This window comes from Solenopsis invicta, chromosome 7, assembly GCF_016802725.1.
Source record: "Solenopsis invicta isolate M01_SB chromosome 7, UNIL_Sinv_3.0, whole genome shotgun sequence".
Classification (NCBI taxonomy): Eukaryota; Metazoa; Arthropoda; class Insecta; order Hymenoptera; family Formicidae; genus Solenopsis; species Solenopsis invicta.
Window position 1 is genome coordinate 16,199,548 of NC_052670.1, and position 21,312 is coordinate 16,220,859.

The window sequence follows — 21,312 nt, forward strand, 5'->3', positions numbered from 1 at the left end:
CTTCGCTCGCCCTACCATTCCCTGCTCTTCACGCGCGAACCATCCCTATCGGATCCAGCGGTACATCTGTCATCAAACGCGGCCAATTACGTTCAATTATCCCGGTCACCGCCGTTGTGTTATCGCCGAGAGCGTGTATCATTCGACACGCGAAGAATAAATTTGCGGCCAATTAAGGAAAACTGTGCCGTGGTAATTGCTAATTAGACGTGCGTCGACCAATCATGCGGCGCGACTGAGTCGTGAATATTCGCGCCAAATAAACTTTTTACTTGCGTGCGGTTTTGTTTCTTCTCGTTCTTCGATGATTATTATTCATTACTATTCCATATAGCACGTAATATAACAGCAACATTATTTTTCCATAGTAATGTTACAATACATCATGAATATTATTGAAATATTACAAAGATATTACAGTAATATTAAAATGTCTTCCAAAGTAAATCACAATAATCTAATGGTAATGTATCAGTTATATTACTGTAATGTTTATGTAATATTGCAAGGAATATTCAAATATTTTAATACTTTTGCATTATAAATATATTGCAATTTTTTTATATTGCAACAATGTAACTAATATTTTAACGTTGTTTATAAACGTATGTTTCTGCAATATCTTAAGCACGTTATATTTCCAATACATTGCAATATTACTCTAATATTTGTGTAATATTATGTGCTGTGTAGGAATATCGTTTATAAACCGTACAATAAATGCAGAAATATTTACTCTTCTTACTGTTCGATCGCGTTTCTTCGAGCGTCGTTTGTGGACTTATTTGATTAGTTACTAAATTGGCGGAATAATCGCGCATATACGGTTATAATCTGCGCTACAAGGAGTAATCCACGGTGACAGGAGCGGCGATTCCTCCGGTCCCCGCTGGCACCCGCAGGCGCGAAAGGTCCGGGATGTTCAAGCGACAATACGATCGTCTTGTCGCGCGCCATTGTTGCGAGAGATTTCAATGGACATTGCAACAATGAGCCGTTGACGACGGTGCGTCGTGTTGCGCAAAGGGAGCGGTGAGGGCTCCCCACGGCTAGCATAAGCCTGCTTGACTGTACTTTTCACGCCCTTTCCACGACGCGAGATTATTATATCTCCGACCCTCCGCTCCGTGAACACCGTGAAATAGACATCTGCTTTCGAAAGGCGTAATACTCGCGTATATAAAATAAAACGCGATTACGAGGTATATAGTTTGCTTCTCCAACACTTAGTATTATTTTTCTTTTAAGATCTCATCGATAACCACTTTTATAAATATTATAAAATTGCTTGAAAACAAGATCAGTTAGAGTCGCTGTTCCTGAACAATTACCAAGAAAAAAAAATTAACTTAACTGCTTAAGAAAAATAATAAGACGTTAAACTAATAAATTGCAAATTAATTGATACTTTTTAAATCTAATTTTCCTACAGATTCGATTAAAGTATAATTTTTCAAATTAAAAATATAATTACATTAAGTTGCTTTTATTTGTCCATAAACTGATGTCCTATATGTTTACTACCTGAAATAGTAATTACATTAAAAACAATTATTTTTAAATAATTATTTTACTTTGTTGATTTCGTCAGAAGAACGTGATATACGACAACTGCAAAAATAATGTTATTCTCTAACTACGAGAATACCGTAGCTCAAGAAATTTTGTCGTAACTCATCGTGGATGCGATATACGATGCACGACTGAGTGAACTTGTATAACAGCCTTTATTTTATCGATATGATACAATTTTAATAGACGTATGATACACTATGATACGTGAAATCGGAATCCACCTCCCTGTTTCTCGCGACATAATGCATATATAATAATTGTTACAAGACTTAACGCTGCGGCTATAGGTCAAGCGATATGATTCGTAATTTGACGTCATTTCATCGTAAAAACGTTGCGATTCAGCAGTTTAAATCGCTGCGCATTGTCCTGGTTTCTCTTTGTTTTACAAAAAAAAAACTGCGCAAAATCGTTAAGCGAACCACCGAATGTTCCGTTCATTTATCGTACCGTCAATTTATCGTGCTGCAAGACGTAAACCGCTAAATCGCGCCGTTAATTTTCTTAATCGCTGTTATTCATTAATATCTATGATATAAGATTGACTTTAGCACAAAAATACATTTTTTATAATTACAGCTAGACCTTCCACGTGTTAGTATCACGATATCGCGAGCATTCATGATTCATTTTTAGTTTTTGGTTCAAACCAGAGAAAAAAAATTTTTTTTAAATTACATTATGTAACGAGATAGCAAAACATGTAATAAACTGAATTATACAGTGTGTTCTTCATACAACATAAACAATGGTGTTTGCATCAAAAGCGAATTTATCCAGTTTACATTTATAGTAATACACGTTTCTCTTAAAGCAAGAAATTTATATTTATTGCGTTTATTGCAAAATGTTGAAGAAAAAATTAGAGTACTCTTTTTTTTAAACTAAAACCGTCTCTCGATGTTTCATCTTTTTTTCTGATATGTGAATCGTCACGATGCTCGCACAACGCTACTGGCCACATTCACGAATCGACGATTGACAAATCTTGGAAATACGATATCCGTAATATATTTACATACGAAGTAACTTTAATATGCATTTGGAAGACAGAGGTTTATATATTATATGCGTATATCAATAATGTAGGTTTCTCTTCATATATGCATACATACATATATGCGACATATATGTACGCGCGTAAATTTGTATAATTTTTAATGCATGCACGCGCGGACGTATACGCCTTACACTTAGGTACGCTAACTCGCTAATAATTATATTATTTATCGCGCGCCGTCGCCAGCGATCAGCTATTTTCAATGTATAAATGAATTGTCTTTATCATCATAATCATTGCGTCCGCCATGTATATCTCATATAAATGATTAAACATCACAATGCCGTAACTACGCAACACTAAATTTTGAATAAACACACAGCGAATTTATCTAGTTAAATAACTTTGAATTTTATACGCCATAATATCATCGAAATAATTTATTTACAGTTATAGATAAAATTAAGATACTTGGAAAGCATTCGATATAAAATGCAGAAGGTACAGGAATCGAAAAAATCCTGCGAGAAAATATGAGCAAGAATAAATAAAAAAATAAAAAAAAAACATTTGTTTGTGTTTGTGTAACGTAAGAAGTTTCACTGGTACAACACATAACCGTGGCTTCAGCAATCGCACATTTGTATTTGCGTTTGTGCACAAATTGCGCGCACGCATCGATAAAATTGTAAGTCAAATAAAAACATTTTTTCATAGCGTCTTCGTATAACACCACTCTTATTACAAAGTTTATATTATTACGTTTCTTAAATTGATATATTCATATAAATATTTCGAAGAAGATTTGATAAACATACATATACAATGGGTGCATGTATACGTATACACGTATATATACGTACACATGTACATACGCAATTTCTTAACTTGTATTATGTCAAGCGAGTAATGTTCAAGATCAAATTGCAAACTAGTTCGGATCACAATTCACCTCCACTTAAAACGTAAACAGCAACGAAGAGGGTGACTAATTAATTTGTATTATTTACAGCTAAATATCTTAGACTTAAACTCACAGACTGGTAACTTACAAGACTACATTGTAGAGAGCAAAGCATAATTAGAGTACAACTGGTGTAAAAAATGGGAGAGAATCTGTAAATTATGGATTGCTATGTACAAGATAATTAAGGCGTCACATCAAAATGTATTAACATTTTTAATACACCTTCATCGTAATCTAGGTACACCCGTCTATCTAACGTCGTTAGCTGCCGAGGAGGACCTTCTCACGTCTCCGTGATGTCGGAGACTCATTTCATTTTCTTCGTATATGAATTAACAAAGTTATCATATGTACTATATTTATTATTACTATATGTATATAGTCGTTACTGCTATATACCTATAATAATGTTCGCGAAGGATAAAGATACATTATATTGTAAGAGATTACGCCGAGAGAAACAATTTAATTATCTTAATCGTATGCTGCAAGTATATCGCGGGACAGAAATAAAATAATATATGCTTTCTCGTGTATTCTAGAAAATTATGCGAAATTTCAAACAATTTGTAAACAACGAAACTGTTGTAATGATAAAATGTATAACGCGACCAACGAAATATTAATTTAAAGTATTACAAGCTTATCTCCAGTGCTCATACAAATATGACGATGCGTAGAGCAGAATCTACGAATTGAAAAGCCTATTGATACAACCATCCGAGTTTGCGATTGCGAATGTCATTTTCTTTTTTGAATCTCAAGCGAAAAGAATGACATTCGATGCGATTGACAAATTTGTCGCGCATATACTAACAATGAAACTCCATTACTCGACTACTCGATCATTTGTCGACAGTTTTATAATATGTACTTACTGCATGAATCGATATCTAATTCCGTGTGCATGTATGTGGCGTGTGTGTATTATTCATGCGTTAATACGCGATTGACCGTTTCAATTATAAAATTGGTAAATGTCATACAGTCGCTTTAAATATCAAGCTTTTTTAAATAAATTTAAAGAGAAGTAAACCATGAATAAAACAAAGATTTCTTTTACAATAACTTTTAAATTTAATTATTCATGATTCATGCGTTAACAGGCGATTGACTGTTTCAATTATAAAATTGGGAAACGTCATATAGTCGCTTTAAATATCAAGATTCTTTTTATAATTCTAAAGAGAAATGAACCACGAGTAAACCAAAGATTTCTTTTATAATAACTTTTAAGTATAATTATTATTTAACATTTGTAAGATGAATAAATTATAATACTGATTAATGAAAATCAATGTTGACTGCTACGACATATCGCAAGTATTCGTATTTTTTAAAGCAATCAGAAAGAATTTAAAAATAACTTTTAATGTGTGTTTATAACAAGGGATCCTGAATATGTATTCTGATATGTCTATCTAAAAGATCTCTATGCGCGATATCTTGTCTTACGGAGCCCGCTCTAAGCCGGACTTGAATTTAATTGTTAATCGACTCATTAGGTATCTTCGAAGATAATTGCGGATCCGTTTCCGTGATAATTACAAGATATGTGTCGATATCTAAGCTATGTTCATGTCTAATAAAAAAAGAAATGTCCAAAAAATAAAATTTCGGAGAAAAACAGACATTTTTTTTTTCCTTTTCAGGAACGATTAGCGTAAAGTGTCGGGGAAAAAACTACGTGTCGCTCGCTCGCGAACGGCGACGATTTTTGGCGATACGTGCTTCTTTGGCATCGACGTGACAGTGGGATCCCCGGGTATTCTTTACTCCATCGTATCGTACTTAACTTTCTTCACCTTGAAGTATCGGTAGGCCGCGTAGCCGGTGATCGTGAGGAGGACCGCGGCGGCCAACGTGGAGCCGACCGCGACTGGTGCAGTCTCGTCCCTGCTGGCTCGCGCGCTCAGCGAGGTGCACGAAAACTCGGCAGCAAACTCGTTGTTTTTGAACTTGAACGGTTGCAGCTTCATATCTCTGAAATTTTTCATTTTTATGACAATATATCTGGTATATTCTCTCTTTATACAGCCGAAAAAATGAAAATTTGCCTAATACTAATATAGAACAGAAATTTCCAAAGAATGGACCGCGAACAGAATTGAAGAAGTTACTTTGTAGAAGCAATTAGCTATAGTTATAATTTTGCTCTCTCAAAAAATAACAAGTTACCGTAGAGCAACTAGTAACAATCCATATAGCACAGAACGTTGAAAGAACATTTTTGTGGTGCTATATTTGTATCCTCATTGAAAAATTTTATTCTATTCTAACTCATCTAAAATATGGTACTCTCTTTAATTTCTATACAAAACCCAAGTGGTACTATCTCTGTATTATTATTGAAAAATCTTCCTATTCCAACCCAAGTGGTATTTACTTAAAAATAAATATCACAAATTTAAGCCAATCTAAATGTATTTTTTCCAAAAAACGTATAAAATCTTTAAATTGCGCCAATTATAAAGAGAATATAATGCTCTTTGAAATAACTGCTGTACTACTTTTTAACAAATAAAATGCAAGTGATAGTATTTTTATTTTTTTAATAAAACCCAAGTAGTGGTATATTTAATTTTTTTTTAAATAAAATTTAAGTGGTACTATCTGTGTATTTCTAATGAAAAATCGTTTTGAACCAAATTAATTTAAAAAAGGTTCAATGGAATATATAACATTTAATCTCAAAGAATTAAAGAGGAAACAGAAATATAAAATTTTATTAAACTAAAATATTTTTAAACTACAAAAACTTGACGTTGCTAGATGTCTAAATATAATCACGAAGAGAAAAAACAAAAACATTTTTATTATGCTATTTTATCCAAGCAATTATTTGAGACTACTCAGAACTTGATCGATTCAACCGTTATTGAGATCTGATAATCTCGTGTGCTTGAAAGCCGCTGATTCTCGTCAAGAGACGCGATCTCTCGTTAACGCGTTGACTTGGCGCCAAGACGCACCGCGACTCTTGATTAGATTGAATTGAATTTTATACTATATAATACATATAAAAAATATGAATAAATTATAAAAAATCTATAATTTTTAATTAAAAGTAATATTAACAAATTTAATTTGTTAATAAAAACAAATCTAATTACATAAAATAATTTCTAATTTTGTGGAGATTAACTGTTGTATTGTTGTAATTATTTTTATATTGGTAAAACAGTGAATAAAATAAGTGTGTAAAGTTTCTAAATTGTCGAAGAAAAAATCTAATTTGTAAAAATAACATTAAATTTTTTATTATTTAAAATTGATTATTCTGACATTATTAAATATACTTTATCCAAATATATAATCAGTATATTTTAGGAAAACAAAAGAATCAATTTTAAATAACGAGAAATAATATTAATTTTGAAATTTAGATTCTTTTCTAATAATTTACAAACTAATTTTATATCTACTTTATTCAATCTTTTTAAAAATATAAAAATATATATAATATATATATATATATATGAAATCTGTATTGCTTATATGTTGAATAAATGTAGAATTAATGTTAAATTTCAACGTCTGTGAAACATAGATTCAACAGATACTGGACGTTTCTGTTAATTAATTTTTTGTAACATTTATCCTCTGCAAATTTTAAATACAAAAGTTTAGACATTTCTAAAATTACTAAATTATTTTTTATTATACCAGACACTCAATTGTTCATTATTATTCTAGCAAGCAAACGTTATTTTAACATTAAAGTGACAACAAAAACTGTCAGCTTGCTAAGTGAATTGTATGAATCATGTTTTAAGAACCATGATTCATTATCAATATATGTATACAATTAAAATCAAAATATATATATAACAATTTGTAATAAATTAATATTTTTTGTTAAACATATTAAAATTATAAGACCAATATTTTTCAAGTAAAAAATTCGTCAAATTCAAATTGTATGACGAAATCGTCGTAAACCAATAATTTCTTTTAAAGTTTTAATATTTATATGAAAGCTATTCTCAAAGATAATTTATTATTTCATTTTTGCTGAATGCAGACTATGCTTTGACGCACAAGTTTAAAATATATAAACTATAAAAGTAAACTACTAAATTAGTTACGAGTTACGAGTTATCAAAGAAATATAACTATTAAATTAAGTTACAGTTTCTAAAGAAAAGTAATTCTAACTGTAATTTCGTTACAAGTAACGAACTACTTTCCAATCCTTTCGTGGCTCACGAACAATTTTTCAGCGATGATAAGAATCAAAATACAATTTTAAAATAAACTACAATTCATAAACTCAAACTGTTTATAAGCATGAAAATAATTCACTGATATTGACGTCAATGTTGTTAAATAAAAACAGAAAAGCTTATTCTTCGCATTTTCATACTTCATTATATATTTTATTTACATGTATTTAAAATTATATATTTAATAAAATGTTTAAAAAAAAGAAGAAACTTTATAGTATAAATAAATAATTAATTTAGCCTCTTTCCTCACTTTTTCATATTCATTACAGCTAAATAAATGTTTGCTGTTTTTCTGCGTTTACATAAATTTGAAAAAACTTGATATATTATTTAATACACATTATTAAGTTATTGATAAAGTTACATTCGCGGATTGTTAGCTAAAAATATGATCATTGATTTTGAAAAGTGTTATAATGTAAATTTTGTATTATTTTCTGTCGATATAAATTTGCTTTTTATATATACTTATAAATATATTATGTAAAATTAAATATATTTGGAGAGTTTGTATCGTGTCTGATTTTCCATTTGTAACATAACTTTGATTAAGATATTTTATATTAAGATTAAAATGAATTATTAAAATTAATTTAATAATACATTAAATTACCTCAAAAGTACGCTGGCAACATTTTTGCCGTCGGTGAGCGGAACTTCGGTTTCTTCAGCACAAGAGTATGATTTTCCTACCGGTGTGGGAAACATCATGTTATGTTTCTGGCCGGAACTTAATCGAATAGTTTTATCTAAAATATTAATAAAATTATTTGACATTTCAAGTTAACAATATATAATTTAATTTGTCTTAAAAATGTATAAATCAAATACATCTAAAAATGTTTAATTTACAATAATCAATATATTATTTAATAGCTTAATATATGTATTTTTAGTACAAATTTGATAATGAAAATCAAACACGCAATTTGATAAAGAAGATGGTGTTATTGGCCGTGTAGATATTACGGCCATTCATATTATCTTTGTTATTAGATAATTAATTTTAGTAATTACTTATAAATCATTTATTTAGTAATTTATATAATAGCGTTAATATGCCAATACGCAATAATTAACATTTGCAGTTATAAGGTTGTAATTTTTAATTTCAAGCATTTCAAAATTTTGTCAAGGTACATTTTAACATTTAATTACACATATTTCCTCATCCTTTGTAAACTTTAAGTATGTACACTTAAATGTTTTTTTGTTATTTAATTTATTTTTGTATATTCAGCTGTACACATTTTGAGTTCTACAAAGTTAAACGATAGGCACGGTCTCTTATTAATTGTAAGCCCTTATGCGAACTAACATTTCAACAGGCCTAATACGGCCTCTCTTTTAAAATTTTCATATCAAAGTAATTGATTAGATACGTTGATTGTAATTTAACTGGTAATTAATAATTAATATTATATGTATTATAAATTTTTAATCTATAAATGGGACGCTTATGTGTACGTACGTTTTCAAATATTCTGCAATATTTTCTTTTTATTTGGAATAAATATATAATTTTATAACAAAACACTATGTTTTTTAAATTAAAACCAATTTTTTTAATTTATTCTTGTGTGGGTTTTATTGCTACACTTGTTCCTCTTTGACCATTACGCAGTATCGCAACATTTTTACAAATAATATTTAATATAACAAATGTATGTCGTAACTTTGAGTCTAAAAGAGATCTATTAAAAAACGATTTGATGAATGCAATTGTTTTTAATTTAAAATATTCATTATTACCAAAATTATTGTTTAAAATGTAAATAAATGGCCATAATATCACCTTCTCCTCTACTACTGTAGAACATTTTGCACAAAATAGTCAAACTATATTAAAACCAATGAGATTAATTGCGCTTACTTGGCTGAGCAATGTGTTCGAAATGTTTGTCACTAGAGTTATAGGTCAGTTCGATTTTTTCGACATACCAGCGTTCACCACCGGGCGTCTGAAAAGTAAAATCGCATATCTCATTAAATGTAGCGAGGTCGATTGCCTTTTTACACAAAAAGCAGAAGTCGATCTTATTCAAAATAGCAATATTTAAAATATTTTAAATAAGAAAAAGGAAATTATAAGTTATTTAATTAATATTTATTATTTTAAATAACTTTTTATGATCTATTTCTTATTTTCTTATATTTCAAATAGAAAAAAGAAAAAATTATTTAAATCTAAATAAGTATTTTAAATAAGTTATTTTTGTTGGATAATTTCAATTAGATTTAAGTAAAGTGACATTTTCGTGGTATAACTTTGTGTCAAAAAGTTTTGTTTTTTACCTTTGAAGTTGAATACAATAAGAGGTCTAACAAATTGAATATAAACGTTGCACAACTAAAATGTATGCGACAGTTTAAGATAAAAATGTAACTGTGCAATGTTTGAATTGCTATCCAACCGTAAGACAGATGTTTATTAAGTTTAACACGCCTTTCGTCTGCACTAGTGGAAATGTTATTTTCCTAAGGCCTTATCATGAGAACCAAAGAAATATAAAGGACTCTAATTTTGAAATGGTACATTTAATTAAAGTTAATAAAACGCTTTCAATGAGAAGATTCTATTAAATAGCTTCATACAAAATATATAATACATATTATACGCAATGCACTTATATTTAAATACATGAAAATACATAATGTACAAATAAACAAAATCTGCATAAAAAAGCTATATACTTTTGTGTGTGAAATTTTTATTTAAATTACATATACCCTATTTCAAATAAGTTTCCTATTTCATATCTTTTGTTTTAAATAAATCGTTATTTTACCGACCCCTGACGAAAACTAAGATTGCTAGAAGTTCAAAGACAATATAACATTCCTTAAATATAACTTGGCTACATAAATAGCACCTTATCACTCGTTGCTTGCATTTCTTTCTAAAAATGTTACTTCTAAATTCATTTCTCCTATTTTTACCTCGCATGTCATAGTTATAGTCGAATCGAGGAATAATTTGACGTGAAATATCGTGAGATCTTCTAGCATGCAATCAGTGATGTGAAGGTGAAAATCAAATGAACTATATCTCGGTAAAAGGGTCACGTATCGATTTTCGTAACAAAGCAATACCGTTCCGGGCAATTCAGATGATTTATCCTCCGTATAATTGTCCCTTGACCCAAGAACTTATCTCTCGACACAGCTATGAAAAGAGACACGATGTGTTATAAAAGATTACCTTAGCGAAACTCCAAGATAGTACAAAGGCTTTCCATTTCAATGACATTGTCACCGTGTTTTCGCTATCGCAATTTCCGGTCACGGTCGCATCATCAGGTACATAGATATCTGCCTCCTAGAGACACAAATGTCAATTATATAATTACCCGTCGTACTCAATGATCGATTTCGCATCTTTTCCTCGGAATTTAATTTGTATTCTTACTTGATCCTCGCCGAGTTTCGTGCGGTACTTGACGGTGATAAGCGCGTCTACTTGAAGAAGAATGCAAGCTTGTCCATTGCTTCCGTTCAGTCGATACAAGGGTTGCTCCGTGGAGATTGGTTTGTGCGTGGTCGACGTGGTTGAGGGCACGATCGTGGTCGTTTTGAGTTCTGAATTGACTATCGGCTTAAAAAGAAGAGATTATATTATAATATAATTAAAAATATATTTATTTATTTATAAGACAAAAGAATAAACATAAAGGTGAGAAGGCCTATGTCGATCGCAAAGGATCTTAGCGGAGAGACCCCTTGCTGAACAATAATTTTTACAATCTCCATCTTATGCAAGTTGCGCGCTGCGTACAAAAGAATAAAATCGTATATGCGGAACAATAATATAGATGAAAAATTATCACTAAAAATTGCTCGACAAAATTTTAATTATCTAAAAAATTGTTCGCTCTCTTAATAAAATTTTCATTTATAGTTTGTTATTATATTCTAGAAAGGTAACTTCCGCTTAAAAGCGTATGACCTTATGTAGAAGGTCGCCTGTTATTGTAACGTAAGTGTGACGAGTTTTACAACAATTTTTTGTAGAAATAACTCTATGTGTAACGAATCACAAGCGCAGATAAGTTAACGTATAAATTTTTAATTACAATGCACAAGAAGGATCGTATAGTACTAATGCGGGTGGCAGTAGTAAAAGTTTCCACTCGAATGTTGCGAAGTCTTTGCACGATGACGTCACCTAATACCATCGAAATGTCAAGGAGTGCAGTAAAAGCAGCTATCGGACGTTGTAAAAGCTTAACGTTAAAGAGGTCAACAAATCCATTGTAAATATATTGAGTGTAAGTGTAAGCGTGTGAAAATTCAAGCGTGAAAAAACATGGAATTTTTCTAGATTCATCATTACTTAAATGTGTCGTTAAATTACAGTTGTAATATTACTTTTCAATTTAATTTTTAAACTAAAGTTTTCTATAGTCACATTAATAAATAATTATAACTTCTTCTTACATTGCAATAATGGAAAGTGAATTAGGGATACACAATGTTATAAAACTTTACATCATAATTTCACCGTTTGGTGGTTCTAATAATTCTGACATCATAGTGTTTTATATAAAAAGGTGTTAATTAAAGTCTAAAGAAACAAAACTGATATGTTTAAAATTTTATTAACCTAAGTGTATTTACAAGTCTGTAATTGTGCAATTTTGTAATATATCCTAATACATAATGTTTTATGCAAATTATTTTTCATCTTTGCATGCTTTAATTAATTTAAGGTACTGATTTTTTTTTAATAAAAATCTATGTGTTATATGTGTACCATAAGAGATTTAAATGACACATTAATATTCTATACAGGTTGCTCGAAAACTGTAGAAAATATGGAAAAATGTTTCAGAAAAATTGTTTATATAGTTTATAGAGGGACAAACAACAATAATAATATTAATTTTTGTAAAAAAATAAATTTTTAAATGTTAAGAAAAAATTTTTTAAAATTATAATAAACTAATTCTTTTACATAATATGATTTCTCTAATTAATCTTCATATAAATATAGTAAGATAGATTTATCAAAAAATCAATAGTTATCATTCTTTCTTGCTTGTTAACATAAAATATAAAGTATCTCACAAGTATTTTTTTTAATAATTGTATCTTAATTTCTTATACTTTTATGTGCAAAATAACGAAATACATTAATTAGTGTAAGTGTAAAAAGAACACATTGTTACTTTTTAAAAGAAAATGTGTAAAAGCATATTGCAAATTGCATTATATTATAAAAAAGAATTGTGTGTATTTTACATCAATTAATTATACACAAAAATATTAAAATACAAACATAATATTAAAAAATTAATAGTTTACCAGGTATATTTTGTATCGAAATATGCAAGAGTAAGATATAAAATATCTAGTAAACTATAGATTTTTCGATAAATGTACTTTAATATGTGTAATTTTTATGTAAGTATAATGTTTAAAGTATAATTAGGAGAATTACATTAAGTCAAAAAACTATCCGATTTTTAAAAATAATTATGATATAACTTTTAAGATATAACTTTCAAAAATTGATTCTTTCCGAAAATTAATTTTTCTATTATGTTTCCTCCTTCAAATAATACAACTTTTGCCGTGTCGTTCACAGTTCTTGAAAAATCTTAATGCGTCATTTAAAATAAAATGTTCTGTATATTGAGAGAAACAAGTTTTTAATTCTAACAATAATGATAAATATTTGTTCATATAAAGTTTAATAATAAATATGGAATTAATATAAATTTAATTTCTATAAACATATATAATATGTCATAATACATATGCACCTTTAAAAACACATTCCTCTGTCTTTGTTTTAACCGCATTGTGAAATGTCACGTCGGTAAAATCTTCGTTTAGAGGTCGTAATAGCGTTAGTGGCATTTACAGCCGGAAGTTATACGACTATCATGCGACAACGATGAAATGTAAATTGCACGGCGCGTTCAACGAAATATTTGCAAGCAGCAACAGGCGTTTAGCGGAAGCGATAAATGAATTGCTATGAAGGATCACGCTAGATCGAAACGATTCCGTTTCGTCTTGACATTTTACGACTGAAATGAATCTAATTAATCCGATGACGATGATTTATAAAGATTGATACAGAAAATTGCAAATATCGTCTTTAAGTCATATTTTAAAAAGTCTTTGTACGGGACAGACGAGCAATGACGTTATCATGATACGCATAAAATTAGTCTTCTCTCGTTTCACTGTTATCCCTGGGACTACACATGTGGGTTTTATGTGCGTTGGAGGCAAATTAACGTCTACTCGTAACTGATAACTCGTAAAATCAGGATACTATGGAACTGGTTGGAATGGATTCCGATTGAAATTATTCCATTTTCCCTAGAAAACACAAGAGAAATCTAGAAAATAAGTGAATAATTCCGATCGAAGTTCAATCCGAAACGTTCCGTAATACACCCCCAGAGATCTATTTATCTGATTCTTTTTTCTAAAAAAATAGTGGTTCTTAGACTCGAATTCCCAGTATTATTACGAAAAACCAATATATCATTCAACGCTGCGTTCAGAGAAAATTTCATAGTAGTGGCATAAACTATAAAAGCGACAATTATACAAGTTTTCTATATAAAATTAATGTTCAATAAACTTTTTTATAGTTATTCTAATTAAAGTTGTAGTTGCAATAATTATGAAATAGTTTATATCACCAACACGAGAACAATATTTGTGCAATTATGAGTTTAGAGTGAAATAGCACTTCAACTACAATTGCATAGTTATACAGACTTCACTACAAATAAGTCACGGTAATTACATACTTTCAGTTTACGTACGGTCGATTATGTATGAAATCGGAATAACTATAATAGCAGTGAAGCAGTGCAGGGCCCTAGAAATGAGAATAAGAGATCTCAGGTTCGAATCAATCAGTCGATTCAATTTTTCTGTCACCTAAATTTGCATTACTATTTTTTCTATGGTTCATCCAACGATTCTACAACAAATGGTTAAGAGTGCTCCGTAGACACACTGGATCTTTTTTGACCCAGGCGGAATTTTATTCTCTAATTTCTTCAAAGTAAAGGGAGGACAAAGTTCTGGTTTCCTCTCTTAAAAAAATCTTGTTAGTGGCGGAGTTTACGCGTCAAGCGACACCACCGCTCGGCAATTTGTTTTCGACTAACATGAAGCCAAAATTGCGACTGTGCTAAAAAAAAAACCCAGTGTGTCTACGGAGTTAATGTTTTCGGAAGTAAATCAAAGAGAACAAGTCGCTCTCAAAGCAGATCCAACAGACTTTAAAAACAAAAAAAGTGCGCAATTCGTCTTTGGAACAAAGAAAAAAAAACCTTTCCGTTGAGTGATTTGCTCAAAACCAATGTGCCATAAGCAACGCACCTGTCATTATTGTCATAATCGTCACAATTGTGCTCTACAACACTATAACAATTTAGATGTTATTTAAATATCTCTATAATATATATTTTGTAAACATAGTTTATGATAAATATTGATTTTTAAAAAGTCCCACTTCTTATATTTATTGCATTCAGAAATCCTCAATTACTTCACTCTTAGATGTTAAAATAATTACACTTTTTGGAGCAGTAATAAACGTGTCTGCATATTTTTAAGGCTTTAATTTAAAACATAAAAGTTTGTAACCTTTTTTTATATTTATTTATGCTAAGTTATACATTTTTAAACAAATTTCCATTTTTTTTCATCTCTACACAAATTTCAATTTTTATTTAATAATGGATTAAACATTTGAATTGCATAACTATTTAGTAATATAGAATAAAAAGGAATTGTAAAATAACCTTGAACTTTTTAAAATTTTTTTGAAAACCAAGGACAGTAAAAAAAAATTGGGTTGAACAGAAAAGACCCAGTGTACGGAGTAAGTAAAAATATGTGTGTCTACGAAGGAATAATATTACTATATTTTCTTAGTTCATATAACTTATTATTGTTTTTATCACAACTTCGTAGTACATAATAGTTAAAATGCTATTTGTTCGCAAATATATAATTGTTGATACGACTTTTTCTCTGAATGTAAGCATGTAAAGTCTCTTACAAATGTGTCAGACCACATGTGACCCACATTTTTGCTATAAGTAACAACTTTGCTATTTATTTATAAAACTGTTTTTTTTTTATTAAAACAATGTCTTCTTAAAAGATTTTAATAGATTATCGCTTTGCTGTTTAATTATCGTCAAAAAATATTGGAATACCGGATATGTATTATAATTTGTTATTCTTTTCAAAGTGCATTAAAAATAAAATATTCAATAAAAAAATGTTTATCAAATTAAACACAACTCCGGGTCTGGGGAGACCCTGTATGAAATTTCAATCGCTTGCTGTGAAAAAAAAATGAGAAGGTTCGGGTTAAGGGGAGAAAAAAGTTTGAAGTCTTCACTATCGATCGCGACGTTGATCAGCTTCAGAACTCAACTAGAACTCAAACGGGAAGTAAAGTTCTTTTGTCATCGTATTTTCCTTGTTACATAATTATAATTTTAAAAGAAACAACAATGCCACTTGTTCGTAAAAGCATTACTTTTTAATTAAAACGCCGTGTTACAAAGTCCTTAAAAGCTTTCTTGTTCCGCGGATATAATTTAATTTAAAAAAATGGATTTTTTACAAATCTTCCTTTTCCTTTAATGACTTTTCGATAATAATTTCACGATAGATTATTTTTCGGCTGTTTGTTCAGTCATGTTTCTGAAACTCTGAACTTTCATTTTTAAAAAATGTGCTGAGAAATATTGATGTGATCAAAGTTACGACTTCTCAAAGTTGCACGGATCCCATTGCCTTCTGCTAAATTTAAAATTGATGCTAGATGTATCGTTTAAAAGTTAACCATGAAATTTTCAACTACAACCTGTTGGCCCGTGTTTCATAAATTTTGTTCAAATTTTTCAATACTTTAAGGTAAGGAGAAAATAGCGTCTGACGTGAAAGACCCGTGTGTGCACTGGGAAGGTGCGGAACAAAACGCGTGTGTGTAATCGGAAGGTTATTTTTGCCATTCTCAGTCTTTTGTAGATACGTACGCGTAACTTACAATTAGTGTCGAGTGTAAACATTCAAATATAAGGTAGTAGATTAAGGGAAACAAGGCCAAGGTCTAACCGAGGTCTGTATGAAAGTTTTGATAAGAATGCTAAACATGTGGCACAGTACTCCTTTATGAATTCCACACATTACCATACGTTATAGCGGCGGCGTAAAACCGCCATTGTGACCGCCTATATAAAGTCAGCCTTGAAAAAGCACAGGTCCTTATTGCAGCGGAGATTTTCAAACTTGAAATGAGAATGGAGACACGCGTAATTGCGCACAATCAAATAATAATAATAACAAACTCGGTGCCACCTTTCTTAGGGAAACGTTAATTATCGGATTCGAGCCTTCGGTTAAGTAAACGCTCGTAATGAGTGGTAATACGATTACGAGCAGATTTAGTAATGCAGCTAGCGTATGTAGGAGCGGTCGCCGCGCGCCGCCCACTACTGTAAGGACATTAGCGTCTACATGTATATGCACTGATATACATGACCCAACATGGTACTTTTTTCCCCCCTTTCGGCGGCCGTATTAGCACCGTTCCACGAATCCATTTAAATGATTACTCCTGCGTATAGGCATATAAATCGCTGTATTTCTAAAAGTGCGTAACGGTCACTGAAAAGAATACCGTGTACATCCGTTCGACAATTGTTGTAATTATAAAAAAAGTTTTTTTCATTCTTAAACAGTTATTTAACACAAATGAAAAGAAAACGAGATAGAGAGAGAGAGAAATATTATAACTAATCCTTCCTAGTCCAACATTTTCTTCGTTGTTTTAATTCCTTTTACAATTGTGAAAAAACACTGATAGTGTTTTTTCACAAAGTTGTTAAATTCTAAAAAATTTTTTTTAATTCTCGTAGACTCCTCCAATATTCCACGATTTTACAATTGTTTGATTCGAAACGTTTCCACTTTTTTGTACGTGTTCCAATTTGAGGTAGAATAATTCAAAATTAAAAATTTTCCTAGGTCTTCAAATCCAGGTTGGACCACGAAGGGTTAATCAAGTGCAAGTATCGAATAATAAAATCTGTTTACCAAGGGGGGCAGTCTCGTCTTCGGAGTAGGGTAATCCACGACAACTTTCGGCGTTCTACGTGTGGTGTAACGTTGCTCGTCCACTTGTCGCGGCTTCGGCGAAGGAACGGGAACACTAAACGCTATGCCCGCGGCACACCCTGCATAAAATTGTTGTTTAGATAAAATAGTAAATCCCTTGTAGAAATGTAATACTGTCAGCAATAAATTAACGTGCAATTTAAGTAATATATTACTTATTGTGGGTATTAAACTAACAACAGTATTTCTAACTTACTTAAAATAAGTAACTTAAATTACTCGCCAATTTATTACTGTCAGTATTACATTTCTGTGCACGGTACAGTAATTTTACAAAGATTGAAAAATTAGAAAGATCCGTAAAAAAACCACGCTATCAAAAATTCATCATCTAATTTACAAAACGTCCGCGTCTTTCCTATTATTTTTATATTATATGTTTTATCATGTATGTCACTGTCATCTCGTTTAAAACACAATTTTCTCGCGTTCGCCACAAATTAGACACCGAAATTAAGGCCTTAACAGCACATGATATCGAACAAATATTGTGATATTTTACAAATATACGCACGATATCACGATATTGTACGAATGTTCGTACGATATCTAGAATATTCCAGAATATTCATACGATATCTTGTGCAAAATTTAAAAAAGATATTCTCAAGAAAGTACAAAGTAGAAATTAGTATAAAAGAAATACATGATTTATCGAAGGGTTCATCACTCGTGAGATTTGGATAGAATGGCATTTGTCACGTCGAAGCAATCATTTGTCTTCTTCCTTATATTTATGTATTCAAAGCAATAATCTCTATAGTCTTGTAGTATTATAATTGCAGGATATTGAAGATATCAAGAAGAACAATAAAAACTGTTCTTTTAGAATTATAAATTCCATTAGAGTTAAGAGAGAGTACATCGATACACTGAAAGCACCCCAATGTAGTACCAATCTTCATTAATTTTTACGTAACGGATAACGTAGAACACAGAGCCTTTTCATGTGTACGTAAGTGACATTGACACTTTAAGCCTTTCACGTACCATGTGAGTCAGGAAATAATACTGTGCATTATCGCTAGCCTTTATCTTTATCATATATCGTTTATCATCCTTTACTTGTTTTCCTTCATCTTATTCAGAACAATTTTTATTAACAATCACAAGAAGACTCGCTCACGCAGTCGTAAAATTTTTTTTCATTCGAATGACGTCTCCCGATGCATCCAAGAGTTAAATGGCGCAACTCGACGGTACCTATTCAATGCAATCTCCGAGTATGATCGCGAATAAATGTGAACAGGCATTTCGCGATGATAGCGAAGACGCGTGTACCAGTGTACTCCTTTCCCGATTGGAAAGGGATCACGCAACTTTTTCTTCTTTCAGAAAACTCACACAGTAGGAAAATCGCCCTGCAGTGCTCGCCTCGACGTGCCATAACGCTGTCGCTGCTGATCCCACTTCCTGGTGCACTTCCCGATGCAACGAAGCAAACTAGACGGAAGAACAAGAAAGTACTACGTTGTTACGCGGAAATATATATAAAATCGCGCCCCCGATACGTATGCCGGAACGGTAGCTCGGTAGCGACGTTCGCGAGGCTTGTGAAGGGAAGTGAGAGAAAGCTCCGTGGACGTGGACGGATCGATAGCGGGGCGGCTTTCAGCATGCGCTACTACGCGCTCTGCACAACGCGGTGGAAAAAGCACTACTCCGGCCGCCGGTTCCACCACCGCCGTTACCCCGCCGATGACGTCGTCCTCGCCGTCGTCAGCGTCGGTATCGGCGTCAGCGTCGGCGTCGGCATCAGCCGTCTCGATGGGAGAGACTGTTCATTCACTTTAGGCGTACGTCGAAGATACACGTAGAGACGTGCGATTTACAGAATTATGCATCGCGATTGCGATCTTCAGAATCGCAGTGAATGCAGGATGTACATATGTGTCGCATCGCAATTTTTATTTTATATATACTTTGATACTTTGATATGTACTTTAATTACTACGTAATTTTGCATCTCAACGCAACTTTAAATTACGTGACATTTTATGTCATAAAATCCAATTTAAATTATACATGTAATTTTAAATTATGATGTACATTAAAAAGCAAAATTAAAGGATCACATTCTGATGCCCCAAAATAGATAAATTTTAAAAATGTCTAACTTTATAAAAAATGATTATAAATGATAATGAAATGTTCCAAAAAGTATTTTACAACTCGAAATCTCTAAATAATGTAATGAAGTCAAGTTCGTGTGTGAGTAATCAGCAATAAGAAACATAAATATCAAAGGCCATGAAACGAGCAAATTAAACGGTAAAGTAAATCAATACATATTTGTAAACGAAAACTAAGCATAGATTTGACAAAATTACTATGAAAAGAAAATTAATATAAGAACAAAATTCTGTAAGAAATTACGTGAAATAAACGATAATATAAATATAGAACAGAGCTTTGAACGCGTTTTGTGCTACACTGAACCTTTATCAGCAAGAATTATAACAAACCAATGATAACCGAAATTAAAAACAAAATAGGAAGAAACTATGCGAGAGACGTAGTTTTAGAATGATATCTCAAATATCACCGCAAATTAATAGAATCCAAGAACAAGAGTCCAAGTCAAAGATGACACGTGAATACAGAAATACTAAACCAGAAATAAATAATTAAATAAATAATCATTAAAAATTTCAAATAACTAATTTTTTTAAACAAATATTTAATGGGTGATTCAATGTTGAATCATAAGGATCATTTTTTCTTCAATATTGAATAACATGAAAACAAATCGCTCATCGAGTACGCTGTAAAAAAATTAAGTGAATGTACATTTAATAGATGTAAAAATGCTATAATTAGCCCCGTAAATATGAAAAAAATCATCTAATTTTGTAGAAATTATGTAATTCCACAAAAATATGTAGATTTGCTTTTATTGAGTAAATATATCTTATTTTATAGAGAAAATTATGTATATAACTGTATATTAAAATATTATATGTAATTATCTAAATTTTTGTAATATTTACGTAATACAACAATATTCCACATATTGTTGTGAAATATAATGCGATTAATGTTCCCTGTGCCCAGCGTTACTATGTGCGGGCAGTAGTCATTTTATTGTTTACCACAATGTATGATAGAAAGACAATATTTGAATGTCTAACATAATGTATAATACGATTGCAAAACGTATTGACTTGATCACTTTCCTATAATTTTTCATACATGTTGTAAATTTATTTCTGCAATCTGCTTACAAATTACAAAATTAATCTTATTCTTGTATAATGCAAATTTACATGGAAATTTACAACTATTTAGTAATTTTACACCTATTGTTGATGACTAATTTAAATGTATCGTGAAACCGTTGATCAAAACAAAGCACACGACCGAACGAGAGG

At 30.9% G+C, this 21,312-nt stretch overlaps 1 protein-coding gene across 1 annotated transcript; it reads right to left on the reverse strand.

Annotated features, from left to right (window-relative positions):
- Positions 1-1,708: 1,708 nt before the first annotated feature.
- Positions 1,709-19,603, reverse strand: LOC105199530 (lysosome-associated membrane glycoprotein 5). The gene is made up of 7 exons (XM_011166675.3): positions 19,286-19,603; positions 17,861-18,000; positions 11,181-11,366; positions 10,974-11,090; positions 9,645-9,732; positions 8,385-8,520; positions 1,709-5,525 (listed from the first exon to the last, which is right to left on the reverse strand). The coding sequence occupies exons 1-7, from the start codon at positions 19,326-19,328 to the stop codon at positions 5,315-5,317; spliced, it is 921 nt and encodes a 306-aa protein (XP_011164977.2). The 5' UTR covers positions 19,329-19,603; the 3' UTR covers positions 1,709-5,314.
- Between the last annotated feature and the right edge of the window lie 1,709 nt (positions 19,604-21,312).